The following is a 23217-nucleotide window of genomic DNA, read 5'->3' as shown; positions in this document are numbered from 1 at the left end:
CTATGTTTAATTTTTTGAGGAACTAGCTTTGTTTTCCACAAGAGCTGTACCATTTTACATTCCCACCAGCAATGCCTCCAAGATTCTATTTCCTCACATCCTCATCCAAACTTGTTGATATCTTTTTTTAAAAAAGTTTATTTATTTATTTAAGTAGTTTCTATACCCAACATGGGTCTCAAACTCAGGACCCTGATATCAAGAGCCACACCCTCTGCCCATTGAGCCAACCAGGCAACCCCGTCTTTTTTATTTAAGCTATCCTTAGGGATATAAAGTAGTATCTCATTGTGGTTTCAATTTACATTTCCCCGATGATGTTGAGCATCTTTCCATGGGCTTATTGGCCATTTTTAAAATCTTCTTTGGAGAAATTTCCATTCATATCCTTTGCTTATTTTTTAATTGGGTTATTTATCATTTTGTTGAATGGTTGGAATTCTTTATATATTCTGGACTCTAGACTCTTATTGCTTCTTTGTTTTGCAGATATTTTCTCCCATCCTGTGTGTTGGCTTCCTCTTTCTTTCTTTCTTTCTTTCTTTTTTAAGATTTTATTGATTTATTTGACAGAGATCACAAGAAAGCAGAGAGGCAGGTGGCGGGGGGAGCAGGCTCCCTGCTGAGCAGAGAGCCAATGCTGGGCTAGATCCCAGGACTCTAGGGTCATGACCTGAGCTGAAGGCAGAGGCTTTAACCCACTGAGCCACTCAGGTGCCCCTGGCTTCCACTTTCTTGATTGTGTCCTTTGATGTTCAAATGGTTTAGATTTAGAATTTTTTTTTTTTAAGATTTTATTTATTTGAGAGAGAGTGAGTACAAGCATGGGGAGTGGCAGGTCAAGGGAGAGAGAGAAGCAGATACCCCGCTGAGCAGGGAGTTTGATGTGGGATTTGATCCCACAACCCTGGGATCATGACCTGATCTGAAGGCTTAACCAACTGAGCCACCCAGACACCCACGTAGTTTTGATTTTGATGACAGCCACTTTATCTGGTTTTTCTTTGGCTGCTTGTGCTTTTGCTTTGGTATCTAACAGGTGCCTAGTCCAGGGTTCCTTGGATTTACCCCTATGGTTCCTTCTAAGAGATTTATAGTTTCAGCTCTTATATTTAGGTCTTTGGTCCACTTTGAGTAAGTTTTTGCATATGGTGTGAGGTAGGGGACCAACTTCATTCTTTTACATGTGAATTTCCAGATGCCCCAGCACCCTTTGTCAAAAAGACTATGCTTTCCATAGAATGGCCTTGGCACTCTTGTTGGAGATCAGTCAAACACATGGGCTTATTTTTGGACTCTGAATTTTATTCCACCGACGTGTCTCCCTAACCTTATGTCAATACCACTCTTTTTTTTTTTTTTTTTTTAAGATTTTATTTATCTATTTGACAGAGATCACAAGTAGGCAGAGAGGCAGGCGGGCGGGGGGGACGGGAGGGACGGGAGCAGGCTCCCCACTGAGCAGAGAGCCCCATGCGGGGCTAGATCCCAGGACCCTGGGATCATAACCTGAGCCGAAGGCAGAGTCTTTAACCCACTGAGCCACCCAGGCGCCCCAATACCACTCTATCTTGATTACCGTCATGTTACTGTGAGTTTTTAAATCAAGAAGGCTAAGGCCTCCCAACTTTGTTCTTTTTTTCAAGATTATTTTGACTCTGCTAGGTCCCTTAAACATTCCTATGAATTTTAGGGCCAGCTTATCTGTTTGTGCAAAAAAGGTAGTCGGAATTTCAAAAGAGATTGCGTCGAGTCTGTATCTCACTTTGGGAATATTATCACCCTGACACAGCAGGGTACGAATCCTGCCTCCACCACGTCCACACCCTCCTTGGGCCTCTGTTTCTACATTTGGGAAATGACAAGAGTTGAGAGGAGAATGTGAAGTGGGTGGACATAAGGCAGCATGTCCAGGATGGGGTCCGGAGGGAAGTCCCTGCTCTCTTCTCTGGACTTGTGCAAAACTGACACTTGAAGTCAGTGGTCTGTTCAGCCAGTGCAGGCCTAGTGTGGGGTCAGAGTTCGTGAATGTTTGGTGGGTGAATGAGAAGAGCCAGGGTAGAGAAGGGGGCCAGGCTGGGTCAGGCAACTGCTGGCCTGGATGGGGTGGGTCAGGGAGAGTGCTTCCTAGCCTCAAAGGGGTCTGCACACCAGGACAGTGGTGGTCTCTTCTTCTGGGCCTGTAGGGGACCCAGACCCAGAGTCTTCACTATGAGGAATTCATTGAGACTAAAGTGTCTTTACCCGGGACTACGGGCCAGGCAGTGTTCTGAACATTTTACACATATTCCCTCACTTAAGGCTTATTGACAATCCCATGAAATACGTACTATCATCATTATCCCCATCTTATAGATAGAGAAGTTAAAGCACAGAGAGGTTAAGTGAGTTGCTGAAGGTCACACAGCTAATAAATATAAAAGTAGGATTCATACCCAGAAAGTCTGGCTCCTAGGCCACACTTTTAAGCACCGCACTGTACAGCTTCTCAGGGAACAAGCAGCAGGAATCTGACCTTGGTAGGAAACCAAGGACCTAATTATCCTAATAATGATGATACGGGCACAGTACTTTACAGTTTAAAAAGCACATTATAGTATATAAATTGCTTTCAAGGCTATGGTCTTAATGGATCCTACAATTTCTCTGTGAATAAGACAAGACATTATTATCCCCTATTTGCCAATGAGAAATGAAGATCCAAAGAGGGAAAGTGGGGACTCAACAAGTTCTGTGCTCCTGTTAACATCCCTGAATCCTCACACAGGCCCAGGAGGTGGGTATTTGTGGTAGTTGTGTTCCCATTTTCCAGACGAGGAAACTGAGGTTCCAGGAAATGACTTTCCCAGGTCCTACAGCTTGTGAATGAGAGCTAGGACTCCCTCCCTGGTCCCCCACCCCCACCCCCCTGACTCTGGAGCTTGAGCTGATTGCTGCTGGGCTCTGACCCCACCGAATGCTGGGCAGATTTAACTCCTGAGTGTGTCAGCCTTCTGGTCTTTCCCCCCGCCAACTCCAGCCTTACAGACATGCCTGTAATTCTCAAGGCCTCCTGAATTCTCCCTGCTCAAGTGCCCACCCCATTAAGGTGCTCTCTACCATGAGTTTTTTGGCTTAATTATATGGTGTAGTTTGTTGTACTTAATGGGGAATCTGATTAATCACCTTTTTATTTATCCAAAGTCCATCGATCTGCAGCCAGTGTCTTCTGGGAGAGCCTGTTTGTTGCTAGATTTTCTCTGCCTGGATTGCCTTCCCATCCATCCCTGTCTGAAGTAGGGCTCCCTCATCCCAGGCCTTTGCTGCCCACTCCAGAGCCTGCTGGGGGGGTCTCGGCATCGGGGGCATGGGACTGGGGATACCCCAACAGGCTGGACATGGGCACGGAGGTGGAGGTAGTGTGGGCATCAGCAAGAAAGGGAGAGTCCTGGAAAAGTAGGACTCTGGGCACATAGAGGGATTCTGGGCCCTGTCCTTAGTCTTCCCAGGAAGGCCTGGAGGTCAGGCCCCATATGATCAGCCACCTCCAGCCCATCCTCACTTCGCCAGAGAGTGCCATGCCCAAAGCACCCTGCTGCCTCCTCCCTCTGCTGGAACCTTCCCTGGCTCCTAGGTGCTGGTGGGATGAAGCCCTAGGTCTCCTCACCCCTCACGCTCCTAAGCCCCCAGGTGGTCCATACCCCTGACATCTGGGATGTCCTGCTTGTCCCAGTTTGCCCAGAACTTTTGGGTTATATCCCTTAAAGGGCTGCACCCCAAGAAAGCCCCCAGTTTCAGGCAAACCGAGATGGTTCGTCACCCTGTCCACACCTCAGGGGTTTTGCCCACGCTCATTTGTGGGCTCATTTGTCCCCTCTTAATTTCTTCTTTATTTTGTTTTTTTCTTATAAAAGTATTACTGCTCAATGTGAAACCCTTAACTGAAATAGCTCTGGTTGAATCTCGGAGACTCCCCACTGCCGCAAGAACCCTACTCTCCAGTCCGAGGACCGTTTATTTTCCCTCTGCAAAAAAATAGGATCCTACATCAAGGGGCCCCCGCAACCTGCCTTTTCCCACCAAACCTCTTGGCACTCTTTTGCCCCTCGCCCCCACATTGGAGCAGCTGCGTCGTGTCCTGAGATGTGGAGGCACCATCATTTGCTGCGGACCCTCCTGAGGGACAACCAGAGCGAGTCGTGTGTCCTTATTGTAGCCAGTTCAAGGCCAAAGCTAAATATCACCTCCGCAAACCCTTCATGGACCCTCGAGGTGGCCTCGGCTTATTTTCTCCTCACTGTCCTCATTGAAGTAATAATAGTTACCATCTGTGGAACACTTAGCATGTCAGGCACTTGACAAGTGTCGTCTCCTTGAATTTTCACAGTATTTCCGGAAAGTGTGGGGACTGTTATCTGCATTTTACAGATGGGGAGACTGAGGCTCATAGATTGAAGATAAACCCAAGCGCGCCATCTGCCCACTGCATTAAACTGCCTCTGGTGGTTTTCCCAAAAATGCACTGGAGCGGGTGGTATTTGGGGGGGTGGTCAGAGCCGTGTCAGCCATCCTCTGCTCCCCCGCTGTGAACCAGCATGGGACCAAATCCACTGGCATTTTGGTGAATGGCCAGAGCTGGTAGCCACCAGCTTCTAATCCACTTCCTGCCAGATCCAGAAATTCGGGCAGGACAGCCTGTTGGGGGGCAGGGGGCCCAGTAGCCCCACATCCAAGGGGCGACTCTTCTGGGCTCCTGTGGACTTCTCTGGGCCTATAAGGGAGGCCTGGCCCACAGGCGGAAAGCAGGGAGCCCCAGGAGTGGAGATGAAAGGTCGGAGGGGGTGGGACAGGGCCAGGGCTTGAAATGAATCTGGAAGAGCCTTCAGTGGTCTCAACACTGCTGTGAAGTACGCATCCTTGTCCCCGTTCTGTGGAGGAGGGGACTGAGTTGGACTCCCTGTGCTGAAGGCCCCTGTCTGCCCCGCCCATAGGGCCTCCCGCCGTGGTACCTGTGGGTTTGGACCAGACTGGATGAAGAGAGAGGCCTGATGGCTTGGAGGGACCCTTTGATTTCAGACTGACCTTGGTATCACCCTGGGCTTCTAGGCAGGGTTTATGCAAATTAATGTAGATGTATGCTAATCGGACCACTACCGGGCCTGTTCTAATGGTGTTGCTGGCTCAGAAGTGTAGTGGGATGGATCAGCACAGAAGGGGTCTGAGGAATCCCCCAGCTGGGAAGGGTCAGCAGTGGCTGGGAGGAGGGGAGGGGTTGCCATGGAGACAGAAGCCCAGCCCCAAAGGCTGCCTCCTGTGGGGACCGGGGCTGGCCTGGACCAGCCCTCTGAGACAGTCCTGGGCCCCCCTTAAGCCCCAGGCTGGTCTCCCAGGGCTAATTACGCACAAGCTAGTGGCCAGCTGCTCCCTGGCTCCCCCTGGCCCAGCTGAGCTACAGGGCTGGGCCACAGCAGGAGGGCATAAGGACAGACAGATGGCAGGCTGGGGGCTGGGGGGCTGGGGGTGCTGGGGAAGCTGTCATGAGGAGGGAACAGTCTTGAGCAGAGCTACAAAGGCTGAGATTTCCAATTGCCAGGGCAAGCAAGCTGGCTTGGTAGCCAGGTCTCAGAGAGCCATGTGGTAGGGAGGAGTGAGGACTTGGCTGCAGTCTCAGCTCTCCTGTGTGTCCTTGGGCAAGCCCCTTTGCTTCCTCGGGGCCTCAGTTTCCTCATCCAGTGATGAGGGTAGCACTAAGAAACCTGAGTTTGAAAGGTGATATACAGTAGGTGCTCAATAAATGATTCTACTAATCTGAAGCCCGACGAGAGGTTTTTTTGTTTTGTTTTCTAATGGGAAGGAACGTCCCCCTCATCTTGCTCCTCTTCTACTTCCCTCTTCTCTGGGCTGCAGCAGATGTTCTAGTATCTTCCCTGAGGGGGGAACAGGCAGGACCTGCATCCCGTGATGACAGGAGCTGGGTCCTCTACACTCACCACCGACTTCTCTCTCTCTCTTAGCGCACAAAAGGCTCTGGAGAGCTGTTTGTAGAATGAACAGATGTGAAGGACTGAGCATAGTGTCTGGCACTAATAGGAGATTAATAAATGTTACCTGGTATGTCAGCGCTGCCCATGGGAGCCGGGAAGGGGTGACTCATGAAAGCCAGCTCTGCCTCTTCGGGAGCCCCTGACTGTCTCTGGAGAGAGGTGTGGTGGGTGGGAAGAAAGGTGAGTGTAGAGACAAGGACTTAAACCTGAGCTCGGCCACTTCCTGTCTGAGTGACCGTGGGAGCCTTGGGGGTCCACTGTGAGCCGCCTCTACAAAAGGGGAACATGCCTGCAGGTTCCAGGCAGCCACACCAGGGCTGTAGGGAGTCCTCACCCCTTGTCCGGCTGGACCTGAGGAGAGGTGGTGACAGATATGCGTGTAGTCAGGCAGGGGGAAGCGGGGCTGTGATGATCCAGGCAGAACCTAGGGAGAGACCTTACTAGGGGCTGGCAGAATCAGCTTCTGGGGGAAAGAGGCCATTAGGCCCTCAGCGGGGGTCACAGGACCCCAGTAGCTTGTCCCCTTCCAATAGGCAGGCTACAGCACCACCAGACCCAGACCGTGATTTGGAGCTACTGAGGCCCCCATTGTACAGATGGGAGCGCTGAGGCCTAGGGGGAGAGGCCTGGCAGGACTCCGCAGCACATTCGAATCAGAGGAGACCTCAGATCCCCTGAGAAACTTTACTGCTTTTTCATGTGAATCAACATTAAGAAACCTTTCTTAACGGTTTTGAAAAATCTTTGTTGTAAAAAGATTCCAATATACAGAAGTATGTCTAAGTGAAAGTATGAGTTTTCCCATGTCCCCATTCCCACTCCCCAGAGGGGACTTCTTGGAAGCTTCGTGGTATGTTTCCCAGGCTCTTGACTCTGCGTTTATACACGCACGCTTCGTGTCTTTTTCATTTTTATTTTTGGGCTTTTTGTGTGTTTTTTTGTTTTTGTCTTTACATAAATGGAATCCTATTGTTTTCTGCTTGTTTTTTGTTTTGAGGGTTTTTGTTTTTTTTTTTTTACTTTTTGTTTTCACTTAACAGTGATAGCCTTGTCCATATTCCAGCAGGATTCAGGCGGGGGCAGAGAGAGGCAGAAGGCTTGCAGGAGCCCAGGAAGAGACAGAGAGCTTGTGTGTGTGTGTGTGTGTGTGTGTGTGTGTGTGCGCGCGCGCACTTGTGCGAGGGTAGGAGGGGATCCTCACAGGTCACCACACACGGTGGATGGGGAACCTATTAGAGAAGTCCCCCTCCTCAGCTCCTAGAGGGCTGTGTGTTTGTCTCCAGACTTGCGCTCCCTGAGGAGGGAGCCACACCAGTCTGTTCGTCACCAGACACTCTGCTCAGGGCCTGACACATAATAGATGCTCAGGAAATACTTGCTCAGTGAACTGCTGGGCCAGTTTTCCCTGCCCCTGCCAAAGACTGCCTGCTCTCTGGGACTGTTTCAGCTCCTGCTCGAAGGCCGTTGCCCTAGATGGACCCCAGAGATGTGTGCGGAGCTCAGGGAGAGGGGAAGACTCCTCATAAACCACTCGCCGCTGTCTGTCAGTTTGCTCCGCTCCCTAATTAGGGGGTTGGACTGGTAGCTCTCCAGGGGTCCTTCTCTTTGGCTTTAGTCCCACTCTCTCATTTCATGGATGAGGGGCTGAGTCGAGTTTAATTTTGTCAGCTGCCTCAGAAATCCACTGGGAGAAGGGGGGCTTGAGCTGGGGGATGCAGCAAAGGCCGTTGCCATATACGGAGCCCCGGGGGCGGGCCAGGCGCTGGGCTGAGAGCTTTCCATGCACCGTCTGACTTGCCATGTGCTTCAGGACATTTTCCCAGGTTCAGGTTCAGAGAGGGGGAGTGGTTTGCCCAAGGACTCATAGTGAATCAGAGACTGACCGGGGATGGAACTGAAGTTGGCTGGACCCCAAGTGGGGGGCTGAGCCCCAAATGGGGAGCTCTTCCCACCTCCATAACAGTACCAGGCTGGACCAAACCATTTTTTGAAAATGGTTTTCAGGGAACCCTCCCTCGTCATTCCCCCAGATGGCCTGACTTCTGTAGCTAAGTCCCATGGTGACATGGCTGGAATTTTGGCCAGGAAAGTTGTTGACTTGCAGAATTGGCCGGCAAGGGCTTGGGCACCAGAGGCTTCTGATGGGTTCTGTGGCCCACAGCCCAACCCCCTCTCCCCCAGCCAGCTTCCTGGGACTAGGGTGGGCCCATCTGCATCACTCATCCCTTGCCCCCACCTGGTGTTAGGCTCCTGGGGTTGGCGTCTAGACAGGCTAGAGTATCCTACTGAGAACAGAGGCAGCCCTGACTCAGGGCTGAAGGTTCCCATGGCAACCGCATCCCCCTTGGCTGGCAGCTACCTGATAAATAAATAATCGGGAGGGGGTGGGGAGCTAAGGGCAGGGGAGGGGCCGCTGGGTGGCTTCACTGGGGAAAGGAGAGGAGTGGGTTAGGCTTGAGGTAGGCTTGGTGGGGCCTGGCTGGGCAGGGAGGGTGGCTGGTAGTGTTGTAATGGCCCGGTGAGAGGACAGAAGCGGGAGAAAGTGACCAGAGGTGAGAGGGATTCAGACGAGCAGGAGGGAGAACAGCACTTGAAGTTGAGCTTTCTGGCTTTTGCAGTTGGACACATCATGGGTCCCAGACACCGGAAACAGGCCAGGTGTGGGCGTATCAAGTTCACAACCAGCCTTCTGATGGGTAGCCAGTTATAAAGGGGCTAGAGGCTGAAGGGAGAACAGGTAGCGCCCGAAGGTTGGGTGGGCACCTGATTGCTTGGACGAGGGAGCATGAAGAGGGCCTGGGAAATGGCCTGGGGGTGTTCTGACACTTAGGGTCCTGGCTGCGTGGGAGGATGGAGACCGAGTTTGCGTTGGCACCTGTGGCTGGGCTCTCACCGCCGGGAGTGCAGCTGTGAGCACCTCTGGCAGAAATTCCCGCCGGGGAGTGTGCCTTCCAATGCAGGAGTCAGACTGGGAAAGGGAAAGGGAGTGGGTAGTACAGTAATCTGTGATAAGCACCATGCAAACAATAAAGCAAGGGGAGACGGGGAGTTCTGCCACAGGACATAATTTTAAATATTATCTGGAAAAAAAAAAAATGAGGCACCTGGCTGGCTCAGTTGGTAGAACATGCAACTCTTGATCTTGGGGTCGTGAGTTCTAACCCCACATTGGGCATAGAGCTTACTTTTTTTTTTTTTTAATTTATTTATTTGACAGACAGAGATCACAAGTAGGCAGAGAGAGAGGGAAGCAGGCTCCCCACTGAGCAGAGAGCCCGATGCAGGGCTCAATCCCAGGACCCTGAGATCACGACCTGAGCCCAAGGGAGAGGCTTTAACCCACTGAGACACCCACGTGGCCCTAGAGCGTACTTTAAACATATATATGAATTAACAAATGATACGGGATCTCGGGACCACCATATGAGGGAGGTATCGTGAATGATACCCATTCTGCGGGTGAGGAAACTGAGGTGCAGGAGCGTGAAGCGACTGGCCCTGTGGCATGAGGATTCTAACCGTGGTTCTGCTTCTAGCCCCTGAACCAGATCCTCACGTGCCCGTGGCCAGAGGAGCAGGTGGGAGGGAGGGCATGGAGGACGTGAGAGCGTTGAGATAGATGAGGCCTTCACTGGAGGAGGAGCGGGGGCCTTTTCTCTTTTGCTTTTTTAATGGAAGTGGCTTGAGTGTGCTTAGGAGCCGGTGGGAAGCATCCTGGGCAGAGGGAGAGGTTGAGTTACAGGCAAGAAGGTTCCGAGGATGAGGTGAGCACCTGAGGAGACAGGAGATGGGGTCCAGAGTGGAGGTGGAGGCCCCTGTCAGAGGAGGGGGCGGGCAGGGGGGTGGGCAGGGACCAGAAGCCAGGTCCCCTGAGAGGGAGGCTGGAGGGGCTCCAGGAGGGCGGAGGACAGTGAAATCGGAAGTGGTCTGCGGACAAAGTGCGTTCCCCAGAGAAGCCTAGTTGGGTTGTGGGGTGGTGGGGAGGGCCTCTCGAAGTTGTGATGATGGACCTGGCATTGTGGTGCTCCGTGTCCGCCTGGGGAGTGGCTCCCTCCAGCAGCACTTGGCTGCTTTGCAAGCAGGGGGAACCCTGTTAACTGGGTTTGTGCAGGTGCGGGCTTTTCCTGACAGGTGTGAGGGGAAGGCTGCGGGGTCTGCGAGTCGGGCTTACAGGTGGAACTGATGCGGAGGTGAGGGGGCATCGGCAGTCCCAGCGAGCGCAGCGGCCATGTAAGGCTCCGGGGAACTCTAGGGGTGGGAGGCAAGAGGCAGAGGACTCAGTGGGCTGGACCTGGTTGGGAAGCCAGCTGGGGCGCGTCCAGCGGGGGCTGTTGACTTGCTGACTTCGGAGGCAGGGCAGTCCGCATGGTGGCCGTGGAGGAGCGGTGAGGGGAAAGGTCCCGGGGATGGTGTTTGAGAGCGGAGAGGCTGAGGGGTTGGAGGGCGAGAGGGTGGCCCCTGGATGTCAAAGGATGCTGCAGGGATGAAACTCATTTCCGGCTAAAGGAAGGACCTGGAGGCTGGTGGATGACGGGTTCTCTGGGTCTGTAAGCAACTTAGGGACCCCAGAGGATCCCCCCTCACCTTTGGGCCCAAGGAATATGGGATGTGAGAGGAGCACAGAGACAGTAGCATCCGTGGGTGCAAATGGTGAGGGGGGCGCGGGCTGGTTTGGAAGGGCTCATGAGGGGGTGGGGGGTTCAGGCAAAGCAGCACAGGGCCTTGAGGAGACGAGGGTGGGGGGCTGAGGGGCAGGCATGTGGGACTTACTCTGTGGGTCTGACAAATCCACACGGGATCTGGGTGACTTGTTCTCAACTGTCACTCAGGATGGTCTGGGCACTCATCCTCGTCCTGCTTATCTGGGGTCCTGGCGGGGGGCAGGGGTATCACTGGCAGGCCCAGGGGCCTCAGCGATTGCCCCAAGCTCTGTGGGGCAGAGGGAGTAACTCGACGGGTGCCTAGGTGGCTCAGTCGGTTAAGCATCTGACTCATCTCAGCTCAGGTCTTGATCTCAGGGTTCTGAGTTCAAGCCCCACATTGGGCTCCAGGCTGGTGCGGAGCCTCCTTCGAACAAACAAACAAACAACGAAAAACATGCAAAGAGAAAGCACTTGGACAGGGGTGCTGGCCAGCACTGCCCTCCCACCCCCATCCCACAGGAGGCTTTATCAGTTGTCAACAGGAGCTTCCGTCCTGGGCCTGGACCACCTAGGAGAAAGACTCAAGACCTGGCCTACAGGCCGGCCAGGTTAAAAACAAACAAAAAGCCCAAAGTCACTCTCCCTGAGTGCAGGTGCACTTGAAATTTTTTCGAAGGAGTTTCGAAGGTTGCCCTTGTCCCCCCACTAGTCCTCCCATCAAACTGACAGGACACAACAAGGCCAGTTAGGACTTAAATCACTGCGGCCCTCAGATGATTGTTCTAAGCTGGTGCCACCAGATGGGGAAGATATTCCCCTTATTGGTTTGTTCTTTATTTGGTAATTAGTCGCATCTCACAGCTGCACAAGCAGAAGTTCTGGAATATCTGACTTGGCTTTCTAATCAAAAATAGTAACTTTAGGATTGAGATTATTTATAAGATGCAGAATCTCAATTAATATATATGGAGGGGCACCTGGCTAGCTCAGTTGGTAGAGCGTGGGGCACTTGATCTCAGGGTCGTGATTTCGAGTCCTGCGTTGGGTATAGAGTTTACTTTAAAAAAAAAAAAAAAAACAACCTAAGTTTACACCTGGGTGGCTCAGTAGGTTAAGTGTCTGCTTTTGGCTCAGGTCATGATCCCAGGGTCCTGGGATTGAGTCCTGGATCGGGCTCCTTGCTCAGTGGGGAGTCTGTTTCTCCCTCTCCCTCTCCCCACCACTCATTCTATCTCTGGCCCAAAAACATAAATAAATTCTTTTAAAAATATATTAAAAATGTAAAAATAATTTAAAAACAAAGCTTAGGGGGCACCTGGTGGTGTAGTCAGTTGAGCCGCTGACTCTTGATCTCAGCTGAGGTCCTGATCAGCAGTATTCAGGTCTGGGTGGCCGTGCCAACTACACTGATGTATGACCGTCCATTTCCCACCCATCTCCCCAACTAGACTGAGTTCCCGGGGGGCAGGCACCAGAGCTTACTCCCCTCTGCATGCAGTGCCAGCTCGGGACCTGACGCAGAGCACATGATCTGTGAACAAGTAGGTAGACAGTGACCCCCGAGGCAGATGAGGGCGGGCCACACTTCGGAAGGTTGGAGGGAGGGTGGAGAGAGGCTACAGTGATGGCTGACAGTGACCAGAATGGCCAGGGGTCCGTATTCAGGGGGAAGAGTCATCCCTCTGGGCAATCAGGGAGGTCTTCCTGGAAAAGGAGGGAATTGTGCTATACTTTGAAGACCAAGGAGGACTTGCATAGAGGAAAAGGGAAATGCAGGCAGGACTTCAGCTGTTGTTTCAGCCGCTCAGGGGGCAGGAGCTGGCTGGGGATAGAGGAGAGCGGCAGCTCCCAGCAAGCCTTCGGTGCCCATCTGAGAAGATGCCACTGTTGCGTCTTCTCCGAATTAGTCACCATTTATTAAGTCTAGTCGTCCGTTAGTCTGTGTGATGTCTCCATATCCTCACAACGACTTCTCGGGGGAAGGATTGCCTTCCCTATTACTGTTGAAGAAATAGTCTCAGGGAGGGAAAGTAACTTGAACTAAGTCACAGAGTGGCCATTTGAACCTGAGCTTTGGGGACTCCAAAGCTTTTTGTGGGAGCTGTCCCCCCTGTTCGTTATGTTAGTAAGGTCCCTGGGAATCCAGAGTGGTTGGAGCAGGAGGCCAGGGGTGCAGCAGGGTGACCGCATGTTTTAGGAGGGCATTTCCAGGCAAGGCATCTCCCCAGCTACACCATGAGCCTGGGCAGGTCTGTCTCGGCCACCTCCTCTGTCCTCTGATGGCAGCCTCCTTGCCAGGAACAGATGCCAGCTGAGTTGAGAACATCAAGTGGACCCCAAGCCACCAGGGGGCTCCTCAAGGCCTGGCAGAGTCTGGGTGAAAAGGAGAAGAGCTGAAGTGAGGTAGGAGAAGTGGGAGCAGGCAACAACCTGGAGAGTTTCTCCCCCAAGGTCAGCAGACCACTGGAGTCAAAGCAGGAAGGGCCCTTAGAGTCCTGTAGTCCAGTGGTCTCTTCTGTACAGAAGAAGGAGCTTGAGGGTCACTGGGGAAGGTGGCCTGCCCCAGGGCACCCAGGAGTCTGTCAGACTCTCAACCAGAATCCACACCTCTTAACTCCCAGGCCAGTACCAGTAGGGAAAGGTGATGGGTTGGTGCCAAGGTGGGACAGGTGGCAGAGAAAAGCGAATGACTGCCCAGCTCTGCCCCCTCCCTGCAGTGTGACCTTGGGCAAGTCACTTCCCTTCTCTGAGCCTCCTGGTCTCTTGCTTGAGAACAAGATCATGATCCCCAACTCCGCCTTTCTGCCAAGGAGCATCCAATGGGCGATGAACTTGGAAAGCTCTTTGCAGTCTGTAGGGCCCTGCAGGAGGAGTCACCAACAAGAGGCAGGCTGGCGCCAGGTGGGTAGGTGCCAGGCTGGGCCTGCAGCTTCCTGGGTCTCTGCCCAAGCTTTGCCATCTGTGTGGTAGCGCGAGCACCTCCCGCTCCCCACCTCCCTGCCAGGAAAACAGCTTCTGGGATCTTCTCAATCAGAATCTTCCCTGTCCCTTCCCAGCTATATCCCCTTCTCTCCCCTTCCATTTAAATCAGGACTTTGGGTTGCAAGTGACAAATCACACCGACAAGGAGGGAGAATTAACTTTCAGCGTGGCTAGACCCTCAGACCGAAAACTACATGGCCTGGAGACTCCCCTTGATTGTTCACTCTTTCTTCCTCTCTGTCCCTTTGAGATGGCAAAGACGGCCATCAGCAGCAGCGAGTGACGCTGCACCCATTCAGATACGCCGGCAGACAGCATCTCTGTCCCGGCTGCTCCGGCAGCTCTCCGGGGTAACTCTCGGGAGCTGGCCACAGGGTGAGCGCCCAGCTCTGACCAGATCCCTGTGTGTCGATTATCTGGTCAGGATTGAGTCGTGAGCCCACTGCTGAAATTAGAAGTGGGCTCAGCCCCACCCAAGCCACAGGGACTGAAGGTCTGGGAGGTGGTTTCCAAAACAGAGAGATGGGTTCTGTCAGCACGAGCAGAGGTGTTGGACAGTCCGTAACAATGGATGTCACTGGCACCTTCGTTCTTAATGAATCAGCTGAATCACTGAACCAGGGGCTCCTGGAAAGGGTCGATTGACTGAGTCCTGTATCGGTTCACTTTTGCTGGTAACAGATCATTCTTGAGCAGTCATTTTGGGATTTTTGTTTTGTTTTGTTTTTAAGATTTTATTTATTGATTTGTCAGAGAGGGAGACTGAGCACAAGCAGAGGGAGTGGTGGGTAGAGGGAGAAGCAGGCTCCCTGCTGAACAAGGAGCCCAACAGGGAACTCGCTCCCAGGACCCTGGGATCACGACCACAGCTGAGGGCAGGCACTCCACCAACTGAGCCACCCAGACATCCCCTGGAGCAGCCATTTAAAATAATCATTTTATTTAGCTCTTGATTCTGTAGGTCAGCTGGACGATTCTTCTAGTCTGGCTACGTATTTTTGGTCAGTTGGTAGGTTGGCTAGCGTTGGAATGATCTAGAATGGCCTCACTCACATGGTTCACGGGCTCTCATGGGCGGTGGGGAGAGGGCTTGGTTCTCCTCTCATCCTCCAGCAGCTCACCGGGGCTCTTCCGCATGGTGTTGTCCGTCTTACAAGTATAGCAACTGGGCAAGCTCTAGGGCACATTCAGGTTTTTCAAAAGATCTCTTGTACTGTGCTGCCTAAAGTCTCACTGTGCAAAGCAAGTCACATGACTCAGCACAGAGTGGAGAAGGGTGCTGCCACAGAGCACGGAGTCGGGGAGAGAAAGAGCTTGAGGTCAATTTTGCAACCTACCACAGCTCCCTTGGGGAAGGGAAGTAAAAACAAATCCCTTTCTCTGCAGTGCATGGATTCCACGGGCCAGGGCAGCCTCCAGATAGCAGTGCTTGGAAAAGCGGACTCAGGCCCAGGAACTTTCCTGGGCCCTTGAGGGTGGCAGCTCCGCCCTTGGCCAGGGCTGGGAGAGGCTGTCTGGATCCTAACTCCACCTGCTCTCAGCCCCACGTGGGGCAGGGGCAGGTGCAGGTGCCAATGGGGAGGGCCTCTTGGCAGGGAGGAAGATGTTCTGAACCTCAGCTCCCTCCTCCCCTCCCCGAAGTGATGACCAGGGCTCCGTCTCAGTTTGTCCCCCAAGACTTGCTTCCATCTCCCCATCTCCCTGTGGTCTGGGAGAGCCGGGACGGCTCTGAGGCTTGTGAGCAGTCAGGCCATGGTGGCTCGTCACCATGGTAAGTGGTGTGACCTGCTGCATGAGGTCCGGGGGTGTCCCTGTCCTTCCCTTCCAGGCCGTGACCGTGGCCTCAGCCTGCTCTCTCCCACAGGTCGCTGCGCTGGAGCGGCAGATCTTTGACTTCCTGGGCTATCAGTGGGCTCCTATCTTAGCCAACTTCCTGCACATCATGGCAGTCATCCTGGGCATCTTTGGCACCGTGCAGTACCGCTCCCGGTACCTCATTCTGGTATGGCTCCCTCGGCCCCTCCCACACCCCTGCTCCCCCAGCCAGACCGAGCTCCCTACCCCCCCGCAGTGCCCAGGACCCCCCACCCGCTCTCTCTTAGCTCCAGCCTATTCCTGATGCTTCTTTGCTCAGCCGAGAGACGAGATTGATATTTTCCCTGAAGGATTTCCTAGGGAAAAATCCAAATATTAACCATCTGTGTCATTTAGTGAGTGCTTGCCATGTGCGAAGCGCGCTGCTAAGCGTTTCGCATGTTTCACTTATCTTTACAACAGCCCTGCAAGGGGTATCCTACCGTCTCCATTTCCCAGGTGAGGAAATGAGGCTCAGAAAGGTTGCGAGGCTTCCTAAGCTCACAGAGCTAATAAGTGGCAGGATTAGAGTGGCAGGATCAGATCCTGAGTGAAGGCTGCATCAGTAAGTCAGCGGAGGGACGGACTTCATTTTCCTTAGTTTCTCAGGTTGCTTTGAGAAGGCTGGCTTGGTTTTGGTCCTTTACTGTTCATCGAGAATGTGGTCTGACGGCAAGTGGGGCTATTTTTTTTTTTTAAGATTGTATTTATTTATTTGACAGAGACACAGCGATTGAGGGAACACACGCAGGGGGAGTGGGAGAGGGAGAAGCAGGCTCCCTGCTGAGCAAGGAGCCCAATGCAGGGCTCGATCCCAGGACCCTGGGATCATGACCTGAGCCAAAGGCAGATGCTTAACGGCTGAGCCACCCAGGTGCCCCACAAGTGGGCCTTAGAGGTCAGTGCCTCCTGTGCTCTGATCCCAGGAGTGGATTGTGTCCCTGGCTCCCTCCTCCTGCTTCCTCTGCCCAAGCCCTGGTTTTTGATGGTCTCTGTTAAACTCCTGTTTTCAGCTAGGCTCACCCTCCTCCCCAGTTCTTCCTCAGTGACATATTCACATGCCTCTGGAGGGAAAAGCCTTCTGAGTCGCCTTATTACACACATGCTTGACGCCTGTGATGACGACGACATGCTTTGCCATTCCTGCGACAGCCAATTCTGGCTCATTCTTGGGCTTTGCCCACCTCCCACAGGCTGAGCTCCCAGAAGCCCGGTGAGCAGCACCCTTTGAAAACTCTGTCTCACCCAGGATGGGAGAATCCTTCTCTCTGGCTCTTAAGAAGGCCCCAGGCACTCCTACAAGCGGTGCTGTGTGCCGGGAGGCAGCAGTGGCATGGCAGGCCCAGGACTTGGGTGGAGACACCCTGCTTCTCTCCAGCATTCCGGAGCCGGGCTGTGTCTCTTCTTCTCCGCAGAGTGCATCGGATTAGCTGCCAGAAGACTGGAGCTTGAGGGACAGGCCCACCTCTTCCCAGCTGTGTGATCTTGGCAAACTTAAACCTCCTCTCTAGGGCTGACGTCGGTTCTCCTTAGAGGGAGAGCAGTGCCTTCCATGCAGGGCTGTTGTAAGGACAGGACGGATGTAATAATGATTTGTGAACTAAAGTGCTCTCTGCGTGAGACAGTGTCATCACTTCCCCTTGCAAAGTTCTCCTCCCTGAGTTCTGGCTCCATTGACACGCCCCTCCCCCCTCCCCCAAGCCCCCCCCTGATCCCACCTCTCCTCTCCCCAGTATGCAGCCTGGCTGGTGCTCTGGGTTGGCTGGAATGCGTTTATCATCTGCTTCTACCTGGAGGTTGGACAGCTGTCCCAGGTAAGCCTCAGGCCTGGCAATGCCAGAGGGCAGAGCCTGACCTTGCCCATCCCCTAGCCAGGGGCTCCTAGTTTAGTCTGGGGCTTCATCTCTTGAAGAGACCTCCCTCTATACACTCGAATGATCTGTACTCCTCAGACTCTACCCCCACATTTTTGTTTCTGCACTTCTCAGAAACAAATAATGGGACAGATAAGGCTGAGGGGCCGTGAAGATGGGCCGGGTGGCCCTTGATCACAAGCTCAGTAGAAACCAGCCACTTGCAGTGGTCCTGGAAAGTGCCCTGGGGCCCAACACATGTTCAAGGCAAGGGGGTGAAAATACCATGCCCTTGGTACTGCTTAGGCCACAAAGATTTGTATCCAGTTCTGATCAGTATTTTCAGAAGGGAAAGAGATTAAGTAAATTTAGGGAAATCAAGTGGACCAGGTCCCGTGCAGAACTATGGAAGAAAGGGGACGTTTTTAGATTGTGTAAGAGCAAGTCCAGAGGACACAACTTCTGTTTTTAGTACACAAGAGGGGAAAATATATGAATGGGAGCATTGGCTTTGTAGTTCTGTTAGATCTAAATCCCAGCTCCAACATTTCCAAGCTGTGTGTCCCTGGGCATGTGGCTTACCCTCTCTGAGCTTGAGTTTCCCTGTCTGGGAAGTGCAGATAACTGCTTCATGTGATTGCTTGAGGGGATGAAATGAGATTTTACATCTCAGGGCTTGGCACCTGGTCAGAACTTGATATTAGTAGTTAACAGGCTGCAGGAGAGAATGGAGAGATCATGCTGTGGTGAGAACCTTTGATCTAGGGCAGCCTAGATAGGGACACCAAGAACTAGAGAGGATAGATTTGCCCAGGGCCACACCCAGAGAGCAGTGGAGAGGCTGAACAGGCTGCGAAGGAGTCAGTTTTGAGGATTTCACCCAGGCTGGAAAACTGGACTCCGTCACTGTTAGTGTCCTTCACATCTCTGAAACTTTGGGGCTCCTGTGGGTCAGCACTAGCCCTTTCCGCCTCTGGTGGAAGCGTGAGACCTGTGTGGTCATCGAGTGCCACCTACTGGCCAAATATAGACTTGCAATAACGGACTCCCTCCGTACCCTTCAAATCAAGGAGAGGAGACTGCTTCAACAGTCCAGGTGTGAAGTAGATCTTATATAAAGTTTCCTGGGACCTGAAGAAGATGCCCCCACCCCCACCCCTGGCCCCAGCTCAGTATCCTAGGCCCCTCTGCCCCCAGGACCGGGACTTCATCATGACCTTCAACACATCCCTGCACCGCTCCTGGTGGATGGAGAATGGGCCAGGCTGCCTGGTGACACCTGTCCTGAACTCCCGCCTCGCCCTGGAAGACCACCATGTCATCTCTGTCACCGGCTGCCTGCTTGACTACCCCTACATCGAAGCACTCAGCAGTGCCCTGCAGATCTTCCTGGCTGTGAGTCCTCCTGTTCCCCCAGCCCACACACTCCCAGAGGTGAAGTCCACCCCAACCCCTTTGTTTAGCTCTAGTTAAGAAAGGGAGAACCTGGATCTTCCAGCCTGCCTGTGCTTCTGTCTGGCTCTGCCTCCGTATCTTGTATCTCCTCCCTTCACCCCTGCCCCAACTCCCATTCCAAGAGTGAGTGGGTTTAATGACTAGGAGGAGTCATCAGACCATGAGTCAACCCAGTCTCCAGTGTATCCGCTGTGTGGCCTTGGACAAGTCACTTGCCCTCTCCAAGCTTATATGCTTATTCACAGAAAGGCGTGACCGCATCAACTGTGTAGAGTTGTGAGACTGAAAGAAGAGTGGCTCCAAGATGATAATATAGTTCCCAGGCTTGCCCTTAGCACTCCACACATCCAAAACCACAAAATCCTCGCTCCTCTTAACCCGTCAGTCAAGTATTGCCCAGGTCCAGCTGGGAAAACTGAGGCTCAAAGAGGTAAAATAATGACTTGTCCAAGTCCACTCACAGAACACAGAATGGAACCAGATATGTTTGACTGTAAGGCCCAAGCATTTAACTTGACGTTGTTATGGTTTGGTGTTCATCCTCGCACGCCCCGCCCCCTCCCGTCCTACTGAGCCCGGCCAGGCGCTGGGTGGAGGAAGAGCTTCTGTCTTCTTTCCTTCCACCCCCAGCTCTTTGGCTTCGTGTTCGCCTGCTACGTGAGCAAAGTGTTCCTGGAGGAGGAGGACAGCTGTGAGTGCCAAGCCCCTAGGGAACCGGGAAGCCTGGCCACACACCACCCCATGCCTTCAGCACCCTGGACAGAGCCCTGTGCTGCCTAGGAGGCAGGGAGACCTGAGTTGGCCACCTGGCTCCTCTTGGTGGGGGAGAAGAGGTGGCAGGGGTGGTGGGGGGTCTGCATAGCCAGAACATTCTGGGCTGTGACCCAGACATCCAGGTGCCCAGTGCACGGCTCCAACACTACTCTCCACCCACTCCTCTTAGGTTCTGCCCCTCAGAGGAGCTCCCCGAGGCTCACCCCTACCAAGGAACGTGGGTGCCCAGCCTCGTCCCCTCACTACCTTCCACCCCCACCCCCAGGTCTTACCCCCTTAAGTAGCTCAAGCCCTGCTCCCTTAAAGGACGGCCCACCCCCGAGGCTCTCTATCTACTTGGGCTTTGGCCCATTCTGGCTGAGCTCCTGCGAGTCTCGCTCTGCTCCCCATAGGTCCAGCAGCAAAGCCCCCCTACCCCAGGCACTGTACAGGGGTCTGAGCCCCTCAGATTCTTCCTTTTCAGCCCCGAGCCTCCCATAACTCATACCCCACAGGCCTATCCCTAACTATGCACCTCTTCCCCTTCCGCAGTTGACTTCATCGGTGGCTTTGACTCCTACGGATACCAGGCGCCCCAGAAGACATCGCATTTACAACTGCAGCCTCTGTACACGTGGGTCACGGCGCCCAGCGGGGTGGGGTGGCGGGACTGAGGCGTTCCTGTAGGGGAGAAAGGGGCAGGGTGGAGCGGAGAGGGCAGCCGGATCTCTCTGCCCCATACTTTCAGCGTCCACTTCCCTAACCTGCCTTTGTTTCCTGCAGGTCGGGTTAGCTTCTGTCCCGCGCCCATCCAGTTGCCACGAGCTTACCGGCTAGCCTGAAGCCGCTGGCGCGAGCTCGGGCCAAAGTAACAGGCGCGCCCCCTGGCGGCTCGTGGATCGACTGCAGCCTGCGTCGGCTGAGTCTGCAGCGGATTTGGACTTGGCCCTTCACAGCCCGACTCCAGGGATGGGGGCGAGCCGGGCGGGGTAGGGGATCGCGGGGTTTGTATTTTTTTTATCTCAGCCTTGGCGTGCGCTGGGGCCTCCCTCCCTTCTCCAGCCTCTCCCTTTCGAAACCCTTCACCCCAATTCCGGCCCCCTGTCCAGAGAGAAATGGCATTTGCCCCGTCTCACCACACTTTCACCAGCCCTGGGGAGAGTTACTGTGAACTAGAAGCAGGAGTCCTAAGTTCCAGTCGCAGCTCCATCACCAACTGTCTGTGTGACATCTGGCAAGGTCCTTCCTTGCCCTCTCTGGGCCTCAGTTTCCCTCAATTAAAATAACCTCTTAGCAGATGGAGCTCTTTCTAACCTTTTCATTTGACTCGTAATTCCTGGGGCTAGGCTGGGATTATAATTCCCATTTTGCAGATGTGGAAACTGAGGCCCGGAGATATGAAGCGATTTGCTTGAGGCCACACAGCTAGGCGTTTGGAGGAGGTAGGCCTTGAACACAGTGTACCTTCTGTAGTTTCAGACTCCAAAACCCAGTGCCTGGTCTCTGAATCCCATTTCCAAGCCCCCATCCAGATGGAACACTCTAGAACTCATGTGATCTACATCACACACACCACCACCACTCGCCAGCGCCTCTCTTGAAGCAATATACCTGTTCTCCTGTTGGGAACCAGATGAACAGAGCCCAGAGCCCTGAGTTCAGCCTGACCCACAGAAAAGCCCTTCTAGACTCGGCCCCTGTTCACCCTGGGCCAACGTTTGAAGGTCATTCCAGTAGGGGAAGGGAGCATATCTCAGCCACCCCATCCCCTTCCGGGTCCCTGAGGCCGGGTCTGCTGCAGCCATGATCCCCTGTCCCCTCAGCAACTCCACCACCCTCGATGGCTCCATCCACCTCACCCATTGGAGGACCTGTAGTTCCAGAACGGAAAACAGCTGGTCAGCACCTACCGATCACCAGTTTTCAAAGATCACCAGCGTCTATGACCACTCCAATGTCCAAGAGAACCCTCTAACAAGCCCAGAAGGAGTTGTGAAGAGGCAGACTGGGCATGTGGGTCATTGTGTGGGTTCGGGAGGACCAGCACCCTTGAGAGCAAACAGATGAGAGCTCATTCTCCCCATCTCCTTCCACAGACATCCCTGAGGACCTTGCTTCCTGTGTATGGGCCATAAGTCCAAGGGCAGGAGGGGCAGGCCTCAGCTTCCCAGTCTGTGAAACAGGAGTGGCCCTGGATAAGGAGGGAGGGCAGAAGGCATGGGGGAACTGGAGGGAAATGCATGGTTTGTATGCCTGAGCCCATCCACGGTGACCACTCCACTCCTCCCTCTCTACCCTCTGATCTAGCCTTCCTTACATCTAAGGCCAAAGTATCTGGAGCTAGGACCCCATCCTGCCATCCCCTCTGCCAAGAAGCCAACCCCAGGAGTTCCACTGGCCACCCCGGGCACTGAGGTCCCCTATGGTCTACCCAGGTAGCTAGGAGTTCCGCTCAAGAAGGGGGCAGCTCCCTTTGGGCCTGGCTGCTATCCTGCTATCCTGCTTCCAGGCCAACTCCTGCCTCCAGCCCTCCCCTCCCACCCCCCACTCCCCAGCCTCCTTTCTACTCAACGGGTTTAGCCACTGGTGCTTTGAAGCCTTTTGTTTTTATAAGATGATTTTTGCAAGGGACCGAGTTCTTTTCCCACTGGGACCTTGCAAGGCAGAGAGCGCTTCCTGGTTTCTGTGCAGGTGGGTTCATTAAAGATGGTGTTTTCTTCTCTATCATCCTGTCCTGCCCTGTGAGTCACCAGGGTCCCTGCTTGAGGGTGAGCAGAGGTCCCTGCCATTATCATTCCTGGGGCCCTGGCCTGTGCTGGCTGGCTCTGTAGCTTTTGGAAGTCACTCTCCCTCACTTTCCTCATCCATAAAATGCAGAGATGGGGCTCAATCAGTGGGTTCCCAAACCTGGCTCACAATCCCTTGGAGAGTCTCTATTTATTTTTCTGATTAAGTTGAGTGTAAGTTGAGGCTTCCAAATATCCTTTGCATCTCAAGTCTGCCCTATTCCTTTCAGTTCAGTTCCTGACTTAGAATGTGTGGCAGAAAGTGCTTTAGACACAGAGTCCTGGGACAGCCTGGATCTTTTCTGGCAACACAGCCAGAATTGGTATTTTGAATATTCAAAATTTTATTTACTTTTGTGATTAGATAGTAGGTATATATGGTGCAGAATTCAGAAAGTTCCAGGAGTTTATGTCTTTTTACCTATTTTTCATATCTTTCCAAAGACAGACAGTTCTTTGTCAACTGACATATTTTTTCCCCTTTTCACACAAAGGGCAACATGCTCTACTTAATTTTCAACTTCCTCCTTAACTCTGAACCTTGGAAATCTTCTCCCGAGAATACACGTGGAGTTGCCTCCCATTGTGATTTGGTAGAATTAGGACTTGCGTGAAGATTCCCAGGTAATCCCAAAACAGAGGTTCTACAAAGATGCCCCAGGTTCATCACGCAAACCTCTGTGGGCCCCTCCTGGTCATGGAGGTTGGAGGAAAATCAGTCACAGACACCATCTTCAAGGACTTTATGGTTTAGTGGGGAGCCCATAGGATGGGACCACAGAAGGGTGAATGCTGCTGGCAGGGGTTCAGTGCTGAGGACAGGCCAGAGTGAAAGGCTTTTATTAATAAGAGGTCAGCCGAGAGGTCA

General features: G+C 53.2%; 1 protein-coding gene across 2 annotated transcripts in view; it reads left to right on the top strand.

Annotated features, from left to right (window-relative positions):
* Nucleotides 1–22287, top strand: part of NKAIN1 (sodium/potassium transporting ATPase interacting 1) — a 40680-nt gene extending 18393 nt beyond the window's left edge. Inside the window, exons 2-7 of one of the 2 annotated variants that reach the window (XM_044237643.1) lie at nucleotides 15513–15650; nucleotides 17236–17316; nucleotides 18553–18750; nucleotides 19441–19501; nucleotides 20116–20197; nucleotides 20347–22287. In XM_044237643.1, the coding sequence (XP_044093578.1) occupies nucleotides 15513–15650; nucleotides 17236–17316; nucleotides 18553–18750; nucleotides 19441–19501; nucleotides 20116–20197; nucleotides 20347–20356 (570 nt within the window). In that variant the 3' untranslated portion in view covers nucleotides 20357–22287. The remainder of the gene's footprint in view (nucleotides 1–15512; nucleotides 15651–17235; nucleotides 17317–18552; nucleotides 18751–19440; nucleotides 19502–20115; nucleotides 20198–20346) is intronic. The other variant, XM_044237644.1, reaches the window with a different exon arrangement.
* Nucleotides 22288–23217: the final 930 nt, after the last annotated feature.

The sequence above is a fragment of the Neovison vison genome, chromosome 2, assembly GCF_020171115.1.
Source record: "Neovison vison isolate M4711 chromosome 2, ASM_NN_V1, whole genome shotgun sequence".
Taxonomy (NCBI): Eukaryota; Metazoa; Chordata; class Mammalia; order Carnivora; family Mustelidae; genus Neogale; species Neogale vison.
Note: the sequence above shows the minus strand (reverse complement) of the source record. Positions and strands in the feature narration are given on the sequence as shown.